The sequence below is a fragment of the Gorilla gorilla genome, chromosome 19, assembly GCF_029281585.2.
Source record: "Gorilla gorilla gorilla isolate KB3781 chromosome 19, NHGRI_mGorGor1-v2.1_pri, whole genome shotgun sequence".
In the NCBI taxonomy this organism is placed as follows: domain Eukaryota; kingdom Metazoa; phylum Chordata; class Mammalia; order Primates; family Hominidae; genus Gorilla; species Gorilla gorilla.
The window spans coordinates 27,293,804-27,321,044 of record NC_073243.2 but is presented as its reverse complement, the minus strand read 5'-3'; the positions used below and the strand labels follow the sequence as shown (position 1 = coordinate 27,321,044).

General features: G+C 41.0%; 1 protein-coding gene and 1 pseudogene across 4 annotated transcripts in view; one reads left to right on the top strand and one right to left on the bottom strand.

The window, feature by feature from the left end:
- MAP2K4 (mitogen-activated protein kinase kinase 4) overlaps nucleotides 1–8,869 on the bottom strand; it is a 123,454-nt gene extending 114,585 nt beyond the window's left edge. For 3 of the 4 annotated variants that reach the window (XR_008673003.2, XM_019013416.4, XM_055366913.2), the window contains exon 1: nucleotides 8,666–8,869. Coding sequence is in view for 2 of the 4 variants with exons in the window: in XM_019013416.4 (XP_018868961.1) it covers nucleotides 8,666–8,783 (118 nt within the window). In the remaining 2 variants the exon portion in view is untranslated. The remainder of the gene's footprint in view (nucleotides 1–8,665) is intronic. The other variant, XM_019013417.4, reaches the window with a different exon arrangement.
- Nucleotides 8,870–18,452: 9,583 nt separating this feature from the next.
- Nucleotides 18,453–18,936, top strand: LOC115931249 (large ribosomal subunit protein eL21-like; annotated as a pseudogene).
- Nucleotides 18,937–27,241: the final 8,305 nt, after the last annotated feature.

Genomic DNA, 27,241 nt, shown 5'->3' with positions numbered 1-27,241 from the left:
TCACCTGGCCAATATGTTCAATTTTTGAAGTCTCCCTTGTCTCCGAAATTCTGACTTCCTATTCACTTACTTTAAGTCCTATCTCTGGAGGTACTAGATAATCCGTTGAACCTGTTGATAGTTAACTGGTTACATTTTAAGTCGTGTGTGCCTCACTTTTTTATATCTCGGTGAACTATCTGTACCCTGGGGCTTAATTTGACATGATCCTCCATTTATATTTTCCCCATTACAAGTAGGGGTAAATTTGAGTCTTTTTCATTTTTCCTGGCCCCAGGCAAGTTTAATTAAATCTTAGAATAAATATCAAGAATAATATTTATTTAAGAATTTAAATTCTTAATTCTTGACACTGATGAATCAATATCAAAATGCATAGGACAGAATGCTAGTAAGCCTATAAAAGAAATAAAGCTACATGAGGGTTTTTCCTCCTCCTTTTTCTCTCTATATATCTCCTACCCTCGTTCCCACATTTGCCCCTCATTCTCACCCTCTTACCTCAATTTTACGATCTTTTATGTGGCCATAACTTGAAACCTACAATTTACTGTTCTTACCAAATACAGTGAGGTAAGCGGCTGCTTAGGATGTGTAAGTGTTTATAAAAACAAAAAGCAAATAGTATTTGATAAAGTAAAAAACAAAATGTTTTAGGAGACCAGAGTTCTAGTTCCAACTGTGAAACTGAAGTCATTTCACTTGAGTCCTAGTTTTGTCATTTTTAAATAAAGAATATTATCTTAAGGGTTTGAAAACAGTGTGCCTAAATCTAATTTTGCTTGTGTAATGGCCATTACGAGGTTTTGTAGTTATCTCCATTTCCATTCCTCTAGGTTGATAATATAAATCAGAGAGGGTGTGGGGCCGGACATAAGTGGTTTCCTATCTCCTCAGTAGTTGCTTCTGATTCCCTGGACATTCTGGATTTTTGCACTGCTGAAAGTGCATTATGAACTACAATATGAACCCACACTAATGTAAAGAAAATCAGAGCTGCCTTACTGGGTCATGCCCATAAGACCGTGCTACAAAGTCTTTCCTCTGTCACAAGCATGAAGGGTCTATTTGTCTGACACCTTCAAACTTCCAACTTCAAAATTCTGGCATGTGCCTTAAACCGCAGCTACCCATAGTATATCATTATGGCTCTAACATGTAAGGCGTTATCTAAACCTACCCTAAATTTGTATTTTCATTGTACTCAGAGCAAGTTCCCCAAGATTTATTTCCTGATGGTTTATTTCTTTCAGATTTCCTTACGTCAACTTTCTGAAACTATCAAAAGGGAGCCACCCTAAGTTAGCAATTCCAGGTTGTTAGAATCATCCACCAGTCAGGAGTTGATAAAATACTCATCAAATCCCTTCCACACTTTTTAAATTCAAGTGTCCTTATAATGCCAGCTCTTTTTCTCTCTTTGGGCAATGACCACCTTATTTATCCTTTGGCCACAAAACTAAATGCCACATTACCTTCTCAAGCCTGTTTAATGAAGCACAGTACACTGAGACAGTAACTTACAATTATGTTCCTTCGGGCAAGTATCTAACTTCTATGAGCCTCGATTTCCTCATTTGTGAAAAATAAAATAATACCCAAAAGAGCTTTGTGATGATTAAATGGGAAAATATATCTAAAATGTCCAACCAAAAGCCTGGACTAAAGCAGGTTATTATTATCACAGGCACTATTATTCCTGTTCTCTCCCTCATGGGAGCAACGATTATGGCACCTTCCCTATCTTTCTGGTGCTCACCAGACCAGCTTAACCTACACAAAACCAGTCTTTCTCCTTTCATTCACAGTCACCTTGAGAGAATTAAAAGGGAAGGACTCCAAACAGCCCTGGAGATCCACACCCCACCCTCTACACCTCTGCCACAACCCTTCCTAGGCACAGCCTGATATCCTGAGGACTCTAACGACCCCAAAAAGATGGATGCTTCCCCATGACAGGCACATAACCAGATCCCAGGGAAACTGCCAAAATCACCAGGGGAGCTCCTTAATGTCACTGATTTCTTTAGCAAAGCCAGGCAATAAATAGACATAGGCATGTCAGATATATATACATCTGACATATATATATCTCAGATATATATGTCTGGTAACACTTTGCTTGATTCCTCTTTTTTTAAATGTTTGAACAATTTGGTGTCTGTGTGTGTGTGTGTATATGTTCAGATATATATGTCTGGCAACACTTTTCTTGATTCCTCGTTTTTCAATGTTTGAGCAATTTTGGGTAAAATGAAATACAATATAGCTCGAAAAAGCTGCTGTGATGTCCATTTTAATCCTCTTTCTCCGTGGTGGAGAATAATGTGTTGTTCTTAAAGAACCAAGCTGCATACGATGTAATTGTTTTCTTCATTCAAAAGGCCCACCTTGAGTTGTGTAAACTACTGGCTAATCACCTCCCTTTCACTGTGTAGCTACAAGCAAGGCCAATCTTACGACTTGAATACTTTCTATTAATGTAAGTACACATTAAACTCCCAACCTTACCGAGCGTGAAGAGACACCTGAAGATTTTCTAGAGTTGGGAGGAAACAGCTAGAAGCTAACCCACATCCACTAGCAAAAATAGTAATTTGCCCAGGTTACAAATTTAGCCGGAATGACAACATTTGTTAAATTTTATGACAAATGAGTTCCTTTTATATATAGTGTTAAAAGGATTCTATTACCTTTCAAATCTGCACTGGTTTCCTCTAATTAAAGTCTTCTACTTACTTGGAGATTCCCAATCAAAATGTCTCCAGATTCAAAATGCCACTGTAAACCCTCCAGCAAGTTTAGAACATTGTAACATAAAGTGCACCATTCTTGGAGCACCAAGGCTCCAAAATCATCTCAAAAGGTGGCTGGTTGCTTGGAGCTTCCGCCCCCTGACTGAAACCTAAAATAATCTCTCTCCTCTATTCCTGAATCTGCATCACTTCTGGCAAAGATTCTTCCTTCAGACCTGAATGGCCAAAATGACTTAAAGAGGCTCAGAGAACCATGCAGTAGAGTAGTAAGAGGAGCAAAGGCTACCAGTCACCCAGGTGGTTAAAACCTACCTCTTCCGGAACAAACAAACGTCTACCCCCTCATCTATGAAGGGGACTATGTCCACTTACCTTTAAAGGGTGGTTGTGAGCATCAAATTAGGTAGGAACAGTGAAAAAAGTTGTTAACTGTTAGTTTCCCTTTCTTTTTTAAGCCTCAATTAAAGTTTCTCAGGTTGTATCATTGGAGCCATCTGCATTTCCTAGAGACTACAAAGGAGACTGACCTGGATTATGTAGAATGGAGTTAGGATTATGATATCCAGACCCCTAAAAATAAGGAAACTCTATGGGCTCACATCAATCCAGCTTCTCAAATTAGTGAAAGAAGAAAAATTTACTAAAAAAGAAAACGACTCAAAATACAGGGTTAACTAATATCCCATCTTAAACAAGTTTCAGCACACATTCAGGCTAGTAAGGTATTTTAAAGGAAAATGTGAGAAAATATGTATTCTAAAAGTGAGGTGAGATGTTTTTCCACTTTTTTACTTCAATACTAGGGTTGCTCTAATTTTTAAGGGAACATAAGAAGAAATGCAGTCTGAGCTTTGAGGGGGGACTAATTTGCTGAGGTGAACTTGTATGAGGTTATGTTAAACAGTAAAAGAAATGTTATGCAACACACTGGGAAGGGCAAGCAGTTCTGGGGTTTGAAACTCTTCACTGTCTGCACAATTCAGTTCTTTAAAATTAAGATAAAGGTCTCCCATGGTTCTCGAAAACCAGACTAATTAGTAAAAACAGATAAAATCAAAAGCAGGACATTTCATATGCATTTTATATTCAAATATTTTTGGGAGAAATAACTACATTGATTTTAAATCTCTTGACTTTTTCTTAACAGATATACTTCATTACATTTTAAAGTACTGGGCGTGTTTTCTAAAGCAGAATCAAGCTATCATCTTTTTACTTAAACTGATACATAAAAATGCTCAGCTAAGGGTAAATAGCTAAGGACTCGACTGGTCCCAAAGTTTTCTGTAAATCAGAACTTTAAGAGAATCAGAGGCACCTACAACATATACTTTCTAACTATTTCTTGTAACAAGTATTTTACAAATGGCTCAATGTTTTTCTGAATCAGTTATAGATTCTATTCTAACCATTTTAAGAAAACATCTATTGAAAACTGACATTTCTCAGCTAAGCGATCTTTGAAATCTATTACATTTTAAGTGACTAGTAGCTACAGCAGGCAAATAATCATGTCTAATAACAATCTGTATATACTTATAGATATTCTATAATTTTCAAAGCACTTTCACATGCATTAAGAATGTGATTCTTACAATGGCCCTACAGGTTAGGCATTATCCCTATTTTAACAGATGAGAAATTTCTGAACAGAGAGTTCAGAAAAGTTAGGTAATTTCCCTAAAATCTCAGTGTTTGTAAACAGCAGAGCAGTTACCTTAACCATGGTTTTCTGAGTCTAAGTCCAGTGCTCTTTACACTTCAACATCCTTTTGTTTCTTAAACATTACTACATGCTATGGGAACGCTAGCTGCTACAGCTACTACTGGAAAAGGAATCATCCTGCCTATGCAATTTCATTATAGAAGCTGTTGAATTCTCAACTAACTGGCAAGCTCTATTAATCAGAATATGCTATTCTCTAACATGCCAACCATGATACTATCTAGTACTATTTGCTATACATATCTAAGATTAATTACCTGGTATAACGGGATCTTCTCTTTACAGGATTCACACTAACCCAGCTAAAGTCACAAGGCTTTAGATTTGCCACAAGAGAAAGCCCCAGCCATGGCTAGGAAGGTTCTTGAATGTTACAAGTCAATTCCGTACTTTAGGTTGACTAAAATTTCTTGGACTAAAGAATAATACTTTTCCACAGAATGAGGCCCTAATATGCAAGAAATTTTCCTATTAAATCTATCTACATTAACAAATTATTGATGAAACATTAAGAATAAAAACATTTCTCAGAGTAGTTAATTTGAGTATTGTTTCCTCTCTCAAATGCAAACTCATCCTAATGCCAAATATACTTTCATAAAACCACTTACCTAACTTGGCAAACAGATCTACATTTTGTTAGCTTTAGTCATCAAAGAACCAAAGCCTAAGAACTACTCAACTTATAAAGGTTGGGTGTGTTTGTGAATGAACATGAAAAAAAAAAATGAGTCAGAATGAGTGAAAACACTCAAATCTATTGAGTAATAACAAAATTAGCAGCTATTCCCTATTATCTGAGGGACAGTGGCAAAAATGGCCAGATTAGAAGCCATAAATGTTAGTATAAACATGCAACCAAAGCTACGTCTTTTGATTACTGTTATAATCAAATTCACTATAAATCCCATTCCAACCATCTACCCATCCCCTATGAAAAAAATGAGTAGAGCAAATTGATAGCTAGACTTCTGTTTCATATCGTTCACATCGTAATTCATTTGAGAGTCCTCAGATCCAGAAAAAAACAGATCCGGAGTTTGAAGTAGAATAAAATCTCATCTAGGATACTCTGAAAGGACTGCTCCATAATGAAAAGTGGGGAAATCAACAGGTTAGAGAGAACAGTGGGACCTAGTAATATGAACTAAAGAAATTGTGTGGTAAATAATGAGAGGTTAGGGACGCATTTACCAATAGTAAAAGGGACCATTAATGAGACCATAACAATATTGTCGCTACTAACAATGATGGCTAATGTGTATTGCATCCTTACTACATGTCAGGTCCCAGGCTTACATGCATTCTCAAAGCCACCGGGGAGGTAAGCGTTATTCCTACTTTCCAAGTGAGAAACTGAGGCTTCGAAAGGCCAAGTTCATTGCCCCGGTCACAAAACGCATATCTAAATCCTGGCCAAGAGATTCAAACCCAGAACTCCAGAGCCCTGGTTCTTAAGCAGTATATTAAGAAAACAATATTGGCCAGCCTGGACCACTCTTGGGCCATAAACATGAAGCCATGAAAAAGTATTCAAGGTTATCCAGTGCCCACCACAGCGCTTACCACATAAGAGGATGTCCAATGTCTACTGCATGAAACATTCCTTATGTTCCACAACTGAATCCTGCTGTTTCAGACAGCATGGTCATTAACAACTCCCAGAAAGGAAGTTTTTTGAGTGGCAAGTATAATTAGATTAGGGGAGAAGGAATGCAAGTACATCAAACATCTTCTAAGGCCCACTCTGTGAAGTCTGATCTAAAGCAAAAGAAGACCCTTGGTAGATGAAGTACAGTATGGGAGGTGTGACTCCCATACAATTGGATGGGAATCTTTCTTTTTGGGTTCTTATAAGATTTCCTCTTCAAGGGCCTCACAATTAAGATACAGAACAAAACAAACCAAAAAGAAAGATCCTAAATTGCTGCTTAAGTTCAAGCTTTATAACAGACTGTTCTAGACAACATCCTGAGAATATCAACCACTTCATTCTGACTAATGAAAAAAGTTTCAAGAACAAGATATAACACATTCCTGAATCAATCAAGACTAGACACAATATTGATAAAAAAGAAAATTCGGCAATAATTCATAGAGAGGTCTTAGGTCCTTTTTTCTTCTAAAACGGGTTCTGCTTATCAGAAAGTTTAGTTAACTGGGTATCAACATACAAGGGCTGAGGAGAACGGACAGCATCAGAAAAAGTCCTAACCACTGCCTTAGGAGTTCCTGGAACACTCCAAGCTCTTCCCTGCTTTGGAACCTTCATACACACTGTTCCTCTGCCTAGAACCGTCTTCAGGTAAAAGAGGGTTAGCTTTCCAGACAAGCCTTCTCTGACCATCTTATCAAGCGGACTGCCCTCTATTATCTTCTATCACAAAACCCAGCTTGTTACCTTTATTACTTTTCCAACTAGTAATTTTTCATGTTTAGCTAAATAGCCTTCCCTCCCCCATCTTCGCAGGGGGATAACCTCCATGAGGACAGTTAGAGATGTTCAATTCTCTATAAACTCAGCAGGAGCGTTTTATGCAGATGCTCAATAAATATTTTTTGAACCAAAAAAAAAACAACGTATCCAGCTATTTCAAACTGTCAGCCTCCCCACCAATAAAACAAACAAACAAATCACCTTGTTTTTATAAGCTTTGTAAGTCACCCATCTGGAACAAGAAATACAATCCTAAATTGTCATTTTGCCATTTCATTTCGCCCCAACCACCACCACCTAAATTGTAAAGCTGTACAGTCAGGAAGTCAATCTTATACTTCATCAGTATAATGTGCTGTGCAACACAGTGGGCATCCAATAACTAATTCAATTTGAATGAATTATCTTAAGGCCTGCACAGAAGTGTCCTCTAAGCTCTGACATCATCCTGTCTATATATCTATCACTGGTTTTTATGTATATTAAAATTATTTCATGGGGAGGGTGACAGGGATGTAAAGATAAATAAAATCCTGTCTCTTCTTCCTGAATTATGGCATGCTCTATAAACATGAAATATTCAATAAATGTCTGTTGAACCTAACTAAATGCTAGAAGCCCTTTAAGAAGAATGGAATCAAAAAGTAACCATGGTCACACTGACTACCAAGGGTACCCCGACCCTTATTCTGTTAATAATTCAACACAAGCAGTTTGCTAACGTTGTCAAGAGAGTTCTGAGATTCCCTGTTTTAAAAATAGCATTACTACTCAGAATTCCCCAGTAAATTTAAGGAAATGGTCCCTAACAGGCTCGGGCCTGGCCTGGTATTTTCACAACACCCCCTGTCAAAAGCCATACAGAGCTAATAGGCATTCCCAGTGGGGAAAGTCATTAATTAGCAGAGCTGCCTCAAATGTCCAGACACTACAGTATCACTTTGACCCCTGTCTATTTCCTGTTATCTCTCCATTTAAACCAAATTAAGTCTTCCTTTTTTTTTTTTTTTTCCTTCCTGCACGCAATGTTAACACAGAAATCCCTGGCCTGGAACAAAATGCCTCTCCCAGGCCAATGGCAGCCTACCTACCTTACAGGTGGCACAGGCCTGGGCAACCCGCCCCCCACCCCCATCCCTTCCAGCGCACAGAAACCCTGCAAAAGTTTGAAAACGCAGGTTCCAAGAGGCCCCCGTAGCCCGAGGTCAGCTCGGTGGTCCGGCTCCAGCTGTGCCCGGCGACAGCCAAGATGGCCCTGAGCGGGGCCCACTGCGGCGGCGGGGCCGAGGGGCGCCGGCCGGGGCCGCTGTCTTCGCCGCCTACCTGAGCGGCGTCAGGGACCAGGAGGCAGGCCCGACGCCCCTCCCGCTCCGCCGCAGCCCCGAGCCGGCGCGTTCCCGGAAACGGGGGCCGGGCGGGCGCCAGGTAAGCGGCGGGGGCGATGGGGACGGCCGCGGGGGCGGTCCCGGACCAGGTGGGCCCTGCGGGCCGGCTGAGAGCCCGGTAGGGCCCAGGGGCCAAGCGCACGCAGAGGCCGCGGCCGGGGCCTATGCGGGCCGGAGCCCGGATCCAAGCCGGGCCGGAGGCGGCCGGGAGCGGGGCGGGAAGCCGGGGAGGGAGAGAGGGAGAAGCCGGCCGCTGCCGTGGCTTCCTCAGCCGGGTCCGGGGGCGTCCGCTGGGGCAGGCCGCGACGACGCGGGTTGCCGCGCTAGGGGGCTGGGGTCTCGGCGCGGCCGCGTTCCTTACCCTGCATGCTGCTGACGGCCGGGTGGCCTGGCGCCGGGGACCCTACGGGGCCGGGGGTGCCGCTGCCGCTGCCGCCCCCGGAGCCGCCGCCGCCGCCGCTCGGGCTCGGAGCCGCCATTGTTGGGAGTGAAGAGCCGAGCGGCGCCGCGGCGGCTGCAATGCAGCAAGCTCGGCCTCTCGCACGGCCGAGGGGCGCGGCTTGCCCCCGCCTTGGCCCCGCCTCCGACACGCCCCGGACACGCCTCCTGACACGCCCCCGCCCGAGCCCGACGCGCAGCCCGCGCCAGATGCTGAGCTGCAGAACCGCCCGGCTCCGGGTGCGCGACCTGTGAAGCAGACAGCTGTCTTGGACCAGGGCTGCGGGCCCGCGGGGCCTAAAGTGGTTTGCAGAATTAAAGGTGGGCCTGTATTTGTGCGGAAAGAAGGTACACAGTTTTCATCATTCCCATGGAGGTCTGTGACTCCCAAAAGTCCACTTTGTTGGAATCTCAGAACCCCAAATCAGAATAGTAAAGCTGAAAAGGATCCCAGGGATCCCTTTCTCCTCCAGTCGCTAACACATCACTTCCAGAAGGGAGTTACCTAGAGCTATGGTTACAGTCTGGAACTCCTCTTAAGCCCAATACCCCAACCCTCTACACTTCTCTGAGGGGAAAGGGGAGTCCCAAGGGGAACTAACCAAAGTGCTGTCCATGGACCCATCCCAAAACTACTGAATTAGAGGTTACATTTTAATAATACCACCAGGTAATTTGTATGCCCATTAAATTTGAGAAGCATATATTTAAGCACTCGACACTTCCCAGCCTCCTGAAATATGCTATCTACATCACCATCTTCCCCTAAATGCACACTGGATTCCCTCCCCCAAATCCTTTACATCTTGTATAAGACGAGCCGTAGTCATTATTGTAAGTTACATAAAATGACAACCCCAAAAAACAATATGAGGTTTCTTCCATTGCTTTGCACAGAGACTTTTATTTTAGGAAGACAGTAGCTAAAAGAAGAAAAAGTTCTCTATGAGGCTAGGATTTGTGAGCCAACCACAATGTACTCGAAATGGTAAGACATGGGTTTCTGGCCAGGCAGCCTTGCCTAAAATGGAATAGCCAGTTATCCTACTTCCCAAAGAATCTAAGCCATGGAGCTGGACATTTTCTCCCATTTAGAAGCATTGTGTGATCTACAGCTAGACTTCTTTCCCAAAACTTCTTCCACCCAGACGTTATTTGATGCTGAGAGTTCCTCACAGCATGTTGGAAACGTGTCCTGGGTCAAAATAGCCCTGCCTTCTTGTTCCAAACCCAATTTCATCCATCATCTTGATGGCTCAGATCCTAAAAGTGGCTAGCCATAAACATCAAGTGGAGAGGCATTAAAGGCAAATTGAAGGTGAGAGCAGGTAGGTGTACTTAAGTGGAGAGCCCGCCAGAATTCTCCTCCATGGGCCTCGTTGGCTGCCCAATATCTTCAAGTCCAGGTCTTATAAACATGGCCAGATTCCCATCTGGAAATCAGTAGCCCACCCAGCTCTTGTTGCTCCTAGGGCATCTTAATTGTGAGCCATCATGACTGGCCTTTAATAAGAATTTAATATATATTCTTTTAATAGAAATCCTAGAAGCAGCACTACAGATTAGGCAACTACTAGAAGATTAATTTAAACACACACACACACACACACACACACACATCCAATATTATCAATAACAAATATTAAAGAAGGCTGGGAATGTTGGCTCACACCTGTAATCCCAGCACTTTGGGAGGCCAAGGCGGGTGGATTACGTGAGGTCAGGAGTTAGAGACCAGCCTGGCCAACGTGGTGAAACCCTGTCTCTACTAAAAATACAGAAAAAAAAAAATTAGCCGGGTGTGGTGGCAGGTACCTATAATCCCAGCTACTAGGGAGGCTGAGGCAGGAGAATCGCTTGAACCTGGGAGGCAGAGGTTGCAGTGAGCCGAGACTGTGCCACTGCACTCCAGCCTGGGTGACAGAGCAAGACTCCATCTATTAAAAAAAAAAAAATATATATATATATATAGTTATATTTATATATTTATATATATATAGGAAAACATTCAACCTAGCAAATTAATTAAGGGAAATTGGGAAACTGAATTAAAAGAGAAATACAATAAAAATATAACTAATCTTATTTTTAAGAATACCTAATTCTGAGTTTATGATAAAACTGACATATACTTGCATTGCTGTTGGTATTGTAAACTAGTAAGAGCCAATAATTAGATGTGCATATGGCAAAAACAAGAAAGCACTTTGATTTGTTCCAACTGAGGAAGCTATGTATGAGCTTTTTAACTTTTTCTTATGCTCACATTTCTCTTACATATTTGTGTTTTATGATTTCTTATGGACTAAATTGTATTCTGCTCCCTCACGAAATTTACATGTTGGAGTCCTAACCCCCAGCATCTCAGAATGGGACTATATTTGGAAATAGGGTCTTTAAAGTAAAATGAGGTCATACTAGTGGGCCCTAATCCAATAGGACTGGTGTCTTTATAAAGAGATTAGGATGCAGACACGCAGAGCTAGGAGAAGATGATCATCTACAAGCCACAGAGTGTGTCCTCAAAAGACACCAACTCTGCCTACACCTTGGACTTCCAGCCTCCATAACTGTGAGAAAATACATTTCTGTTGTTTATTGGTTCTTTTGCTATGACATCCCTTAGCAAACTAATACACAGTTCAGAAAAATGAATTGCTTAAAAAAAGTTAACCTTTTTAGTAATAATGGTGGTAGCTGGCATAATCATTGGGGAGACGGGAAGGCAATTAAGCAATACATATGAATAACCAGCAAATTTACATTTATAAGATATCCTTGAGGAAATCCCCAAATGGGCCTGAAACTCCTGGCTCTGCCATGTAGTGATTTTATCTTCCCACTAGAGTAGATGAAAATAACAAATTAAGATGATTGCTAAGAGGAATGTATGGCAATATCAAAGTCCCCCATCCTGAAAGAGGCTGCAGAGAAAGAGTAACATCTGTGTATTCCTTGCTTAGAGAACTTTTGTTGAGAAATCTAGCTTGCTTGTTTTTTATGATACATATGTCAATGGTGAGACTAAAAATACATTTTTTTTTTGAGATGGTGTTTCGCTCTTGTTGCCCAGGCTGCAGTGCAATGGCGCGATCTCGGCTCACTGCAACCTCCGCTTCCTGGGCACAAGTGATTCTCCTGCCTCAGCCTCCCGAGTAGCTGGGATTACAGGCATGTGCCACCACACCTGGTTAATTTTTTACTTTTAGTAGAGACGGGGTTTCACCATATTGTTCAGGCTGGTCTCGAACTCCCAACCTTAGGTGATCTGCCTGCCTCAGCCTCCCAAAATGCTGGGATTACAAGGGTGAGCCACTGCACCCAGCCTCAAGAATACATTTTTCATTTCACATTCCAAATAAAGAAAAAGTAATTTACAACTGGATTTCACCTTAGGACCCCAATTTCAGCCTCTGGGAAAGAAACAAGGTCAGACACCTCTATTTGGATGGAACAGTCACCAGATATTCCATATAGCCTTAGCAATTGTCTTTGAGCAAAACGCCCACCCTCAAATTGCCAAGGGCTCAGGACAAGGCCACCCAGTGACGGATGTTGCCTCTTCAGGCAGAGAGCTGCAAGCTGGGCAGGTTTCTGGATGTCATTCGAGCACTGAATTTAATTGGAAATACAGGGCCTGTGAGAAACTTTGACCAGTTCATGCCATTAAAGAACCAAAGTTTCATCTGGTTCAGATAAAAGAAGATGTTACTAATTTTTTTTTTTTGAGACAGAGTCTCGCTCTGTTGCCCAGGCTGGAGTACAGTGGCATGATCTCAGCTCACTACAGCCTCTACCTCCAGGTTCACGTTATTCTCATGGCTTAGCCTCCCAAGCAGATGGCACTACAGGTGCACATCACCATGCCCAGCTAATTTTTTGTAATTTTAGTAGAGATGGGGTTTCACCATGTTGCCCAGGCTTGTCTTGAACTCCCGGCCTCTGGTGGTCCACCCGCCTTGGTCTCCCAAAGTGCTGGAATTATAGACCTGAGCCACCGCACCTGGCCAATATTACTATTTTGACTATTAATAATCATGCATATGTATAAAGATTTATAAGAAAATGTTCATGACAACATTATTTATAAGAGTGAAAGAATGGAAATATCTCACTTTAAGTCATTACAAAAGGTGAATACCATGCTACCATTTATGCTAGTGAATACCATGGTCTGACCAAATACAAACATATTACGGAAGTATAGGATTCTATTCTGCAAGAACTACACCCACAACCTGTCCACATACTCTGTATTCTGTTGCTCTAACTTCACTGGAACAAAAAAAAAAAGGACTGGGCACAGTGGCTCATGCCTGTAATTCTAGCACTTTGGGAGGCCAAGGTGGGTGGATCACCTGAGGTCAGGAGTTCAAAACCAAGCTGGGCAACATCGTGAAACCCCATCTCTACTAAAAAGACAAAAATTAGCCGAGCATGGTGGCACATGCCTGTAATCCCAGCGACTCAGGAGGCTGAGGCAGGAGAATCACTTGAACCCAGGAGGCGGAGGTTGCAGTCAGCCAAGATCGTGCCACTGCTCTCCAGCCTGGGAGACAAAGTGAGATTCCATCTCAAAAAATAAATAAATAATTTAAAATAATAATAATAAAAAGAAATAAGTAAAATACAGGGAAGGAAGCTTGAAGATTAACTGGGAAGGGGAAAAAGGAACTTTCTGGGGTAATGGTCATATTCTATACCTTGATAAGAGTTTGGGTCACACAAGGGTAAGCACTTGTCAAAATGCAGCAAATATATGCTAAACATTTGTGCATTTCATTGTATGTAAATTTTACATCAAAAGAAAAACCTGTAAACAAATATCAGGCTGAGTGTGGTGATTCACGCCTATAATCCCAGCGCTTTGGGAGGCCAAGGCAGACAGATTACTTGAGGTCAGGTGTTTGAGACCAGCCTGGCCAACATGGCGAAACCTGTCTCTACTAAAGATACAAAAATTAGCTGGGTGTGGTGGCGCATGCCTATAGTCCCGGCTACTCAGAAGGCTGAGTATCAAGAGAATTGCTTGAACCCGGGAGCCGGGGGTTGCAGTGAGCCGAGATCGCGCTGCTGGACTCCAGCCTGAGTGACAGAGCAAGACTCTGTCTCAAAAAAAAATAAAAGGAATACAAATATAAAACTCTAGCTAATTATAGGAGTCCTGCAGTATTTAACAGGACATAATGCTGATATCTGCAATTTACTTTGAAAAAATGGTTGAATGATAGGAGAGAGGGATAGAAAGATGGATAGAGATGTGCTAAAACAAGCATAATAAAATGTTAATAGTGACATCTAGGTGGTGGATAGACTGCTACTAACTACAATTTTTTTCCACTGTGTGTCTGAAATTTTTTAAAATAAAATACTAGGGAATATAAAAAAACATAACAAAACTAAAAATGTTAAACACACAGAAGTTAAACATTTTGCTAAATTGTGTTACTGAATAGAACAAAATAACAAACCAAGTACTGTAACTTCCAACAACTAAGTCTGAATTTGTCCAACTAATATAATCTTACTGGGTAGGTTCTGATAAAAATAATGACTTATTGAAATGTATCTAAAAGAAAGGAATCACCTAGGGCGTAGCCAAGAAAGGGCCTCACATGCAAAGGCATGTATCAAATGTGGTCTTATGTGAGACCACAACAAGCATCTCTGGCTAACTCAAGATTGTAGAATTTAATAATTAGTTGGGGGAGGGCATTGTGGGTTTGGTTTTGCTTTTGAGATTAGGTAACAATATTGGGTTTGAATTTAATAATACTGTTTTGTTTCATTGTGTTTAAGTTTTATGAAGCTATAATTCATATACCATATAATTCACCTACTTATAGTGTATAATTCAGTGGTTTTTTTGTTTGTATGTTTGTTTGTTTGTTTTTTGAGATGGAGTCTTGCTCTGTCGCCCAGGCTGGAGTGCAGCTGCTTGATCTCGGCTCACTGCAAGCTCTGCCTTCTGGGTTCACGCCGTTCTCCTGCATCAGCCTCCCGAGTAGCTGGGACTACAGGCACCCGCCACCATGCCTGGCTAATTTTTTGTATTTTTAGTAGAGACGGGGTTTCACCGTGTTAGCCAGGATGGTCTCGATCTCCTGACTTTGTGATCCGCCTGCCTCGGCCTCCCAAAGTGCTGGTATTACAGGCGTGAGCCACGGCACCCAGCCAATTCAGTGGTTTTTGTCCATTCACAGTTGTGCAACCATCACAACGATCAAATTTGGGACACTTTTATCATCCCAAAAGGAAACTTTATACCCTTTGCAGTTGCTCCCCATTGGACTCCAGCTGCCCCTACCCCTAGCTTTCAGCAACTACAAATTTACTTTATGTCTCTATATATTTGCCAATTCTGGACATTTCATACAAATGGAATCATACAGTACGTGGTCACACAATATGTATCTAACTTCTTTCACTTACCATAATGCTTTTAACGTTCATCTATGTTGTACCATGTATCAGTGTTTCATTCCTTTTTATGACTGGATAATATTATATTGTATGGATATATCACATTTTGTTTATCCATTTGTCTATTGATGGACATTTTGGGTCACTTCCACTTTTTGGCTATTAGGAATAATGCTGCAATGAGCATTTGTACAAGTTTTCCTGTGGACATATATTTTCAGATCTCTTGTGTATATACACAGGAGTGGAACTGATGAATCTTATGGTAGCTCTATGTTTAACCATTTGAGGAACTACTAGACTTTTTAAAGTTGCTGCGTCATTTCAGATTCCCACTAAGAGTATGAGGGTTTCAATTTCTCCACAATTTCACCAGCACTTGTTATTATCTGGCTTTTCTATTATAGCCACCCTAGTGAACAACATTATGTTTTGAGGCATTTCATCTACAATATCCAATGAAGAGGACATTGGCCGACATTGTATTTCTTATAAACTAAAAATGAAATATATGTTCATTTCAAGAGGAGTTACCAAAACATGAACTCTCGTGACCATCTGTCAGTCACTTTTGGTCCCAGCACATCAAATTCAACCAATCAAAGCTCAAGAAAGCCTCACTGTTTTCCAAATTGTTCCATACAGGTTTGTTGTCTTACTTTAACCATCAGATATCAGCAACTAAATTCTGTTACTAGTTGATGAAGCACTTTATCAGCAATATAGAATAATTGAAAAATTATTGTTAGACACATAGGAAATTCTCTATTTTTAGAATGTTGAAAAGAATTAAGTTACCTGACATTTGGAATTAATAGCAAAATAAAGAATACCCAGCAAAAAAATGTTAATGAGCAGGAGAGAAATGTCATAAGAATGAAAAAACCTAAATTAGTTGACAAAACTAATTAGGAAGACTAGAAATAGACTCAAATACTTTTGAGAATATAGTATAATTAAAGGTGAGATCTCAAATAAAGGTAGACATTTGCTAAAAAGTGAACTTGAATCCATAGCTCAAACTTTAAATCTAAATGAGTTCCAAATGGATCAAAAATCTTAGTATTAAAGAAAAAATAAGAAACCATGAAGATATAAGATAAGCCCATCATTTCTAAGAACGACACAAGTCAAAAGATGAAATTTCTAAAAAATTCTCTTAGCAAAAAACCCAATAAGCAAAGTCAAAAGACAAACTGCTAACTGGGAAAATGTTTCAATTTATAACATGGATAAAGGATTAATTTCACTAATAAAAATTTCCTATAAATTGGCCAGGCACAGTGGCTCAAGCCTGTAATCCCAGCACTTTGGGAGGCCGAGGTGGGTGGATCACGATGTCAAGAGATGGAGACCCTCCCAGCTAACACGGTGAAACCCCATTTCTACTAAAAATACAAAAATTAGCCGGGCATGGTGGCACATGCCTGTAGACCCAGCTACTTGGGAGGCTGAGGCAGGAGAATCACTTGAACCCAGGAGGCGGAGGTTGCAGTGAGCCGAGATCGCGCCACTGCACTCCAGCCTGGTGACAGATCAAGACTCTGTCTCAAAAAAAAAAAAAAATTCCTACAAATCAACATGAAAAAGAACAACAACCTAATAGAAAATTGGGCCAAGAAAATTAACAAGTGGATCACAGAAAAGGAATATAAATGTCTCTTTAAAAATGCGAAGATGCGGACAGGCACGTTGACTCACACCTGTAATCCCAACACTTTGGGAGACCAAGGCAGGAGGATCACTTGAGCCCAGGACGTCAAAGCTGCAGTGAGCTGTGATCATGCCATTGCACTCCAGTCTGGGCTACAGAGGAAGATTTGTCTAAAAAAAAAGATATAAATTAAAACCACATTGAGATATAATTTCTCAGTTATCTAGCAGATGAAGTTTAATAACACAATATGTTGATGAAAGTGTGGGCAACTGGCATTCTTTTACAAAGCTTGTGGGAATGTACATTGGCACAGCTCAATGGGGGACAAGTTAACAATGGCTATCAAAATTAAAAATGTATATACCCTTTAACCCAGAAATTATACCTCTAGACATGTATTCTTACAGATATTCTCACGTTTGCAAAATGATATATGTCCAAGGTTATTTAATATAGTATTTTTGTAGCAAAATATTAGAATCAACTTAAATATCCTCTAATAGGCAACTGAATAAAGATGGAGCGAATACTACCCAGCTGTAAAAAGAGGAAGCTCTTTGTGTAGTGATATGGGATGACTATCAATATATATTCTTATCTTTTAAAAAGCCAGATGAAGAACACCATGGTTTGCTACTACTTGTTTTAAAGAAGGAGAAATGTATATGTAATATTTAGTTACTTGTTTTAAATTTATTTGGAAAGATACTGAAAATAATGAAAATGTTGGTGTCTCGAGAGAGAAACTGAGTGATTGGTGGACAGGATTGAGAGGGACACTTTATATATTCTTTGGTAGCTTATGGACTGTAAATGTCATGAACATAATAGCTAATGAAAATTAATGAATTAAGATGTAACTGCTGGGCACGGTGGCTCACACTTGTAATCCCAGCACTTTGGGAGGCTGAGGTGGGCAGATCACAAGGTCAGGAGTTCAAGACCACCCTGGCCAATGTGGTGAAATCCCATCTCTACTAAAAATACAAAAATTAGCTGGATGTGGTGGTGCATGCCTGTAATCCCAGCTACTCAGGAGGCTGAGGCAGGAGAATCACTTGAATTTGGGAGGCAGAGGTGGAAGTGAGCCAAGATCGTGCCACTGCACTCCAGCCTGGGCGACAGAACTAGACTCCGTCTCAAAAAAAAAAAAAAAAAATTAAGAACATTTGGCTGGGCATGGTGGCTCACACCTGTAATCCTAGCATGTTGGGAGGCTGAGGTGGGCAGATCATGAGGTCAGGAGATCGAGACCATCTTGGTCAACATGGTGAAACCCCATCTCTACTAAAAACACAAAAATTACCTGGGTGTGGTGGTGGGTGCCTGTAGCCCCAACTACTTGGGAGGCTGAGGCAAGAGAATCGCTTGAACCTGGGAGTCAGAGGTTGCAGTGAGCCGAGATCGCACCACTGCACTCTAGCCTAGGCGACAGAATGAGATTCTGTCTCAAAAAAAAAAATAATAAAAATGATGGAACTAAATCAGGAATGATGGATGTCCTTTCTTTTGTTGTTAAATAAACATTCTTATGAAACAGCAAATATTTATTACCATACATTTATATTCTTTTAAAGTTTCATTCAAAATATGATTCAGGGGAACCGCCATCTTCCAGTAATTCACCAAAATGACGAACACAAAGTGAAAGAGGAGAGGCACCCGATATATGTTCTCCAGGAGTTTTAGAAAACATGGAGTTGTTCCTTTGGCCATGCACAGGCGAATCTAGAAGAAAGGTGATATTATAGACATCAAGGGAATGAGTACTGTTCAAAAAGGAATGCCCCACAGGTGTCACCATGGCTAAACTGGAAGAGTCTACAATGTTCCCCAGCATGCTGTTGGCATTTGTTGTAAACAAACAAGTTAAGGGCAAGATTCTTGCCAAGAGAATTAATGTGTGTATTGGGCATGTTAAGCACGTGAAGAGCCAAGATAGCTTCCTGAAACAAGTGAAGGAAAATTATCAGAAAACTAAAGAAGACAAAGAGAAAAGTACCTGGGTTCAACTGAAGTGCCAGCCTGCACTGCCCAGAAAAGCACACTTCGTGAGAACCAGTGGGAAGAAGCCTGAGGTGCTGGAACATATTCCCTATGAATTCATGGCATAGTAAGTGTTTAAAAAATAAAAGACCGGCGGGGCGCAGTGGCTCATGCCTGTAATCCCAGCACTTTGGGAGGCTGAGGCGGGTGGATCACGAGGTCAAGAGATCGAGACCATCCTGGCCAACATGCTGAAACCCCGTTTCTACTAAAAATACAAAAAAATTAGCTGGGCGTGGTGACGGGCGCCTGTAGTCCCAGCTACTTGGGAGGCTGAGGCAGGAGAATCTCTTGAACCCGGGAGACAGAGGTTGCAGTGAGCCAAGATTGTGCCACTGCACTCCAGACTGGCGACAGAGCAAGACTCCATCTGGAAACAAAAAAAAAAAGTTCAGAAACAAATTTTTTGGAAGCAGTTTTAAAGAAAAGCAGTCTGTTCTTGTAAATACATTCTATTTTACTTACACAAAACTTTTCCTTTTTTCTCTTTAAGTCACCAGAAAATAAATGTACTGAGTTTCTATTCTTGGCTCAGATTCAACTAGAATAGCGAAGAATTACAAGATACATAAATGAAAAATCCTGTTCATTTAGTAAACATTTCATACTATATTTATACAGTGAAATTCATTGATAGTACTTTTTTTTTACTTATAAGTTTTTATTGGTTCTAATTAAGCCTGAGAATAAAGTCTTGTGAAACTATCCTCTCCATTACTGTCTATTCTAATCTATTCTCGACAGGCACCACAATAAAGCTTTCACCCCTGTTTTGGTCTGTTATATCCAAGCCACATGTGCAGTCAAGGAAAAGGTGATGTTCCTGTAGTCTTTTCTAAACTACCATCTGCTAATATTACATAGATAAGCCATATTTTAGGCACTTTTTTCTACCATCTCACAAATCTGTATGTTGGAATTCTAGGAATATATGTTAATAGATCATTTGGTGTATTTTAAGTGGTTTTTCAAGAAGCAAAGTTAGGGTATTTGTTGTTTCTTTTACGTCTCACGCAGGCAGGAGCAAGGAGGGATGATTTAAAAGCTCAGGAATGGCCAGGCGCAGTGGCTCACACCTGTAATTCCAGCACTTTGGGAGGCCGAGGCGGGTGGATCACTTAAGGTCAGGAGTTCGACACCAGCCTGGCCAACGTGGTGAAACCTTGTGTCTACCAAGAATACAAAAATTAGCCGAGCATGGTGACAGGCGCCTGTAATCCCAGCTACTTGAGAGGCTGAGGCAGGAGAATTGCTTGAATCTGGGAGGCGGAGGTTGCAGTGAGCCAAGATCATGCCACTGCGCTCCAGCCTGGGTGACAGCACAAGACTCTGTCTCGAAAAAAGAAAAAGAAAAAAAAAAAAAAAAGCTCGGGAACGTATGGCACAGAGATGGGTGGAAATTGATCATGGAGGACCATAGGACCCTGTTTTCTAGAGGTCCAAATGATACAATTTGGAATAAAAGAACGTCTCTGCCTTGAACCCAAGGCTGTCCTCCTGGAACCCCGAGTGGAGCAGGCAGTTCTAGAAGCAGCCATGTAGGGATAAAAGGATGGCAAAAAAAAAAAAAAAAATTGTCTACACCAACCCATGTCTCCTCGAATATATCTGTTTTCAGGTATGTGAAGGAAAGCTAAGATAATTCAGTGGATTCTTCACTGGGAAAAAGGCCAGATTCCAGTTTATAAGTGAGTATAACCCTGAAGACTTGCCTCCTTCTCCTAGACAGGACTTGAGATTTGAGTTCCTTTCTTCCCTTCATTTCCTCCAGTGAACACTGGCTGATATCTGTATAGCCTGTGCCCGTAAGTCAGGAATTTGCCAGGGTGTCACAATTGTAAATGCTATGCTCCGAATTTTGGACCATGGTATCTAAATTTTGGTTCTTGGGATATAGTTACAGTAGACCTAGACTAAATTCTTATCTGTTGACCTTGACCAAATTCCTTCGTATTTCTCTTTTGGGAGTTCCCTGAATAATAAGGATCTTCGGGGGAACAACAGTTCCTAGTGGCCTACCATCTGGTGGAGGCCACAGACTGATTAAGTAAGTATCAAGTGAACTGTGGGATAAGGGATTTGGCAAGGGCAGTGCCCTGCCCAATCTTCAGTAGTCAGCTTCTAGGCCCTCTGACCAGCAAAGCCTTCAGACATCCCCAGCAGCCTCTACAGCTCACACTCTGAGGGGAGCATCATTAACCTTGACTCCTCTGCCTTCTGGAGAATATTTGAGTGCAAACTTGCTCAAATACCTTCAGGGTCCAGATGGTACTGTAAGTATGTTAAAGGAACATGATCTAAAGGGATGGTCAAAGCTGGGCATGGTGGCTTGAGCCTGTAGTCCTAGCTACTTGGCAGGCTGAGGCGTGAGGATCCCTTGAGCCCAAGAATTCAAGCCTAGCCTGGGCAACGTAGCTAGACCCCCATTTCTGAATAATAACAATAATAGTAGTAATAATGGGATGGTCAGACTTATGACTCACTGCAAATTGCATGCACCACTAAAAGGCATTCCAGTTCAAGTAAATTTTTAAAACTGTGCTTGCCAAAGAAAATACATGCTGCCAGTTTCCAACTTCTGGTTGGAAGAGTCCACATCAATCTCAGAGAAGAGAACTGATCTTGGATAGAACCCTGTAAGCTTAAATGAATGCATTCCTTGCTTAATTCCGGGTAACCAGCCTCTTCCAAGATGGGGTTTCTGTTTGGTGCCTTGGCTACATGCTGCTGCTTCTTCGTATCTCCACGGGCAACCCGAGGCACTCTGCAGTGGCCCTCCTCAAGACTCTACAGCAGACCACTGCTGCTGATTAACTTTATTTTCTTTCCATTCTCTGAGCACCACCACATTATGGATTTTTTTTCCAACCCTGGTGTCTGGTTAATTCCAATCATCTTCTCTCTCTGTGTTCCCCAGTGTTCAGACCCTTTGTGCTAATTAGCAGTGACAGACGTGTCACCAATCTTGCTGTTTCTCCAGGGGAAGAAAAAGCTTGCTTTTTAAAATTGATCTGTGAGACCTTCAGGAGCCACCACATGCTCCTGGAAGCTTCTGTTAGAAGGAGAAAGGTTCAGTCTGAAAAACCAAGTGCAGAGAAAATCTCAACGTGGGCAGGCGTCTAGCCATCCCCAGCAGCAGGTGGCAGGGACAGATGGGGCTTCCCACTGCTCAGTGCTGATGGGATTTTCAGGAGTCCTGGCTTTCAAGGTGAGATAGATGTCACAGACCCAGCAAGGGCAAAGTCTGACTGCCCAAAGTCAGCAGGGCCATCAGTCCAGCAAGGAGTCAGGCACCTGAATGTGAAGGAGGCCACGGGCAGCATCAAGTGACCGTACAAAAATCAGAATTTAGCTAACAAGGGGTCAAAGTGAGACATTTAGGAGGACCGAAGAAGAATTCTGGGTGGTGGAAGGTTTAAAGGGACATGGGGCCTCTTCCACAATCACTCTAAGATTGTCACCTGTGTAGAACTCCCTAAGTTTTAAAGGATCCCTGGCTAATGAGATAAAGAAGCCTAAAGACTTCAGAAGCTTCCCAAATCTGCATCTGAAGGCTGCAGCTGTTTTTCTGGCAGGAACTGAAGCTCAAAAGGGAGGTCAACATAGAGAGAGTCTTCACTGGGAGATGACGTCTCAGCATTTGGTGGAGAAGCTCTGTGACTGAAGCCCTGACCTCCTTCTTGGTAGAGGAGGCCAGAATCTTGACATCTTACCAGAACAGAGATTAAGCTCAGAGGCACATGCAGGACTCTAAAAAGACAGAAACAAAACAAAACAAAATAAAATAAAACAGTAAACATTGGCCTAACACAGAAAACTACATTAATGGTAGTTAGCTATCTCTATGAGGCCACAGTCACAGAATTCCTCTGGGTTTTAATTTTTAGGTAAAAATATGATATTTATTACATTATTACAGAATGTCTTACAATTTACATAATTAAATTCATTTAGTTGAGACTTTTATCATGTTTCTGATCATTACAGCTTTTTTCTTTCTTCTGGGATATCTGGATACTGTTGAAACACTGTGGCAAAAAAAACAGTATGGTAATATTTTTGCTCAGTTCTTTTTTTTGAGCTTCGGCACCTAGGCTGGAGTGTGGTGGTGAGATCATGGCTCACTGTAACCTCAACCTCCAAGGCTTAAGTGACCCTCACACCTCAGCCTCCCAAGTAGCAGGGTCCACAGGTGTGCACCACCATGCCCTGGTAATAATTTATGCTCAGTCCAAATAATTTTTTATTACTATTCTTTCTAGGAATCACCTATCCTAAAACAGATGATACATACAAATTATGATATCTCAATAACAGCTAGATTTTGCTGTGTGCCAAGGCACTGTTCTAGGTATTTTACATATGTTGTCTCATTTAATTCTCTTAACAGTCCTAAGCATTAGGTGGCATTTTTATCTCTCATTTTACTAATGGGAGAATTGAGATGCATAAAGATGGCTGTAATATATTATTATATCGGGGATATTTATGTTAGGAGTTCCTGGATAAAAACCAGCCCAGAAACCTCGTTCTGTTTTAACTTCTTCCGAAGGCCTCCTGATTGCCAGTTAATTGTATTACTCCCTGTATTATTATCCTTCTTGCCCACATAAGTTTTGGCAACTAACATCTGTTTGTGTCCTGAAGTTTGAATTAATAGACAATTATTTATGAACATGGATTTGAATGCCACTCGCAGATCAGTGCCAAAAGCATCACTTTGGAAGTTGTTAAAAAATCATACTTCCAGGCTCTACCTCTCAGATAATCTGATTCAGGAAAGAAGTCAAAATAATGTGGAATTAACATGCCTTCCATGTGAGTCTGATCTGCAGCCCAGTTTAAGAAGCTCCCAGATCTAGAACAGGGAGATCTACACTTTTTTGATCAATCATTCTTTTCTAGTAAAAGTATTTTGAGACTATGTAGCCACTGTTTGTATATGTATTTATTCATAAATAATATATACAGGGATTATTTTGCCTACGTGTTGTACATTATAAAACATATTCAAAACTGAAAGTTAAAAAGTCTATGGTAAAAATGGAAAAATAATATTTTAAAATATGTATCTTATTTATTGAATAAAGTTCTCACCAGAAATATAATACACCTCATTATTTGAGCAAATCTTTAATACTCTGTGATACAGAGAGTTTTAAAGTCGGGTTCTAAATTCAGTTTATTTTTGACACTTAGTTATAATGGTTGTCAAAAGTGAAAAAAGAAACCTCCCCAAACCTCCAAATGGATAAAGTACATCATTGGCAGCAGATACTAAGAATGATATTTATTTTTCAATGCCATCTGGTAATTAAGCAAAAAATTTTGATGAAATGTGGCTACTAATTTCCATAGTCACTGATGTGAGTCAGTAGCTCTTGCAAACTAATTGGAAGAGACATTACATTTTCATAATTTTTACCGATGGGCTTAAAATGAAAAGCACAAAACTTTTTATACGGAATATTTTGTGTATTGATTTTCATATATGAGAACCTCAAAAGAGGCCACCAGTTTCCATTTGATTTAATGAAGTTTCATAAAGTACTTGATAGAATATGACTTTAAACTTTGTTGAATTTCCTTCATGTTCTATATATATAATATATATGCATATATTAGTATCTGTGTATATGTATTATCTGTATATATAATCTGTATATATATAACTTCTGCATCCATAACATGCATAAATATATATACATCACACATACATGCATATATATTTATATATACTTATATATAGGTACAAATATATACACACGTATTTAAACTTAGTGTGTGTATAAATATATATTTAAACATTTAAAATCTAATTTACAAACTCAGTGTAAATATACACATAAATATACATCTTGTTAAGGTGTCATTCAGTATAGTGATAGAGATATAAATGCACATTTCTTTTCTTTTTTTTTTTTTTTTTTTTAGATGGAGTTTCACTCCTGTTGCCCAGGCTGGAGTGCAATGGCATGATCTTGGCTCACTGCAACCTCTGTCTCCCGGGTTCAAGCTATTCTCCTGCCTCAGCCTCCCAAGTAGCTGGGATTATAGGCATGCGCCACCACACTCAGCTAATTTTTGTATTTTTAGTAGAGACATGGTTTCTCCATGTTGGCCAGGCTGGCTTCGAACTCCCAACCTCAGGTGATCTGCTGCCTCGACCTCCCAAAGTGCTGGGATTACAGGCTTCAGCCACCGTGCCCGGCCATAAACGCACATTTCTAGTAGATTTCTTAATATTTGAAATTATTTTGCTTGGCTTTGGTCGGATCTGATTCATTGGCATTATCATTACCTTCCAATGTATCTGCAAAAGGACTCAAGTTAGAAGTGTAACTATGCTATTTTATTGCTTTTTACATGTGCCTGCATTATTACTGTTATCTTCAAATTGAGATTATTTTGTTAAGAAACTTTAAACTAGGGTCCATTTTGCTAGGGTTAGTTTAGTTAAAACTAGGTAATATAATCCATAAATCCACTGATTCCTGCACATATTAACTTCAGTGTGTCTCAATATGTTGAATAAGTGAAAATGTAAGGACCTCACTTTTTTTTTTTGAGACACAGAGTCTCGCTCTGTCACCCAGGCTGGAGTGCAGTGACGCAGTCTTGGCTCACTGCAACCTCCATCTCCCGGGTTCAAGCGATTCTCCTGCCTCAGCCTCCCGAGTAGCTGGGATTACAGGCGTGTGCGCACCCGGCTAATTTTTGTATTTTTAGTAGAGACGGGATTTCACCGTGTTGGTCAGGCTGGTCTCAAACTCCTGACCTTGTGATCCGCCCGCCTCAGCCTCCCAAAGTGCTAGGATTACAGGCGTGAGTCACTGCACCCGGCCCAGGCCCTCACTTTTAACTGCTCCATGGTGTGGGCCTCCTCACGTTCCCTTATGGCACCTTCTATATCCTGACTCAAGCCTGTTCAACATATGTGCAAACTAAGGAGCTGGCCAGTCCATTGTATTCAATACCAGTGAAGCTTAACTTCTTTATCGTGTCTCCAGGCCCATGGATTTAAAAGTTCAAAGGGGTCTGCCTAAGTATGCAATGACTTTTTAAATTTGAGAAAAATACCCATACCTACAAACACTTGCATACTGGGGAGTTAGTCATTGAAATCCTGAAGTCTCAGATTGAGAATACCTTGTCTAAAGACATTTTACGGCCTCAGGGAAAAATTTCATTTGGTGAGAGATGCATCAGGATTTATCCACCATATATACTTTTTTAAGGTATGCACTTTAGGGCTAATCCAGGTTTCTGGCCCTGTGTGTCACTTGTAGGCACTATAGGAAGTCATTTCCTAGCCCCACCTGAACCTTCTTGAACATCTTTTTTTTTTTGAGACAGAGTCTCACATGTCACCCGGGCTGGAGTGCAGTAGCACTATCTCGGCTCACTGCAACCTCTGCCTTCCCAGGTTCAAGCGATTCTCCTGCCTCAGCCTCCTAAGTAGCTGGGATTACAGGCACCCGCCACCATGCCTGGCTTATTTTTTGTATTTTTGGTACAGATGGGGTTTCACTATGTTGGCCAGGCTGGTCTCGAACACCTGACCTTGTGATCCACCCGCCTCGGCCTCCCAAAGTGCTGGGATTACAGGCGTGAGCCACCACGCCTGGCCTCTTGAACATCTTAAAGATCTCCTCCAGGACATCCCACATAAAACGTGACATATGTTAGTATTTCTCCTAACTAGAGAAAAGCAATTGCCATCTTGTTTAATTCTCTGTTCTCTCAATAGTCCTTAAAAGACAATTCAGGTTCCTTCTGCCATGAGTTAAATCACTCTGCTCTATTGAAGTCAACAGGATACAAACTACATCTTGATGGCAGAGGGAGGGTGTCGGGAGTGGTTTCTGTTCTGGTCTCCCTTCCTTGTCCATGTGCTCAGCCATTTCCACACAGCTTACACTGATATCCTCCACTGATGCCCAGGTTCCTTTCACCTTGAGTCAATCCGAATCTTTCTGCTCCTCAGTTCCAGGGAATTTTTGTTGAAATAACTGATCTGGCCCACAACAATCTCATGTAATTTATCTTCATCAATATATTCATTTCAAGTTCTCACAGTATCTCCCATGATAGTTTGCCCAAACCTTATACAATTTCTTTGAACAGCTTGTCCTGTTAGCCCTACTTTATCCTGGGACAAATGCAGCAGACAGAGGGCAGAGTATGGGATCTGCAGTCAGAAAAAGCAGAGTTTAAATTCAGCCTCAGTAACAATGTCTGCAGCTTTCAGTTACGCTCTTACACACTCTGGATCTCGATTTTCTTATCTCTACAATGGGAACAAAGATATTTGCCATGTCTGATTCTCATCAATGTTAGACTATTTTTTTCCCTAATTAAAAAAGTTAATAT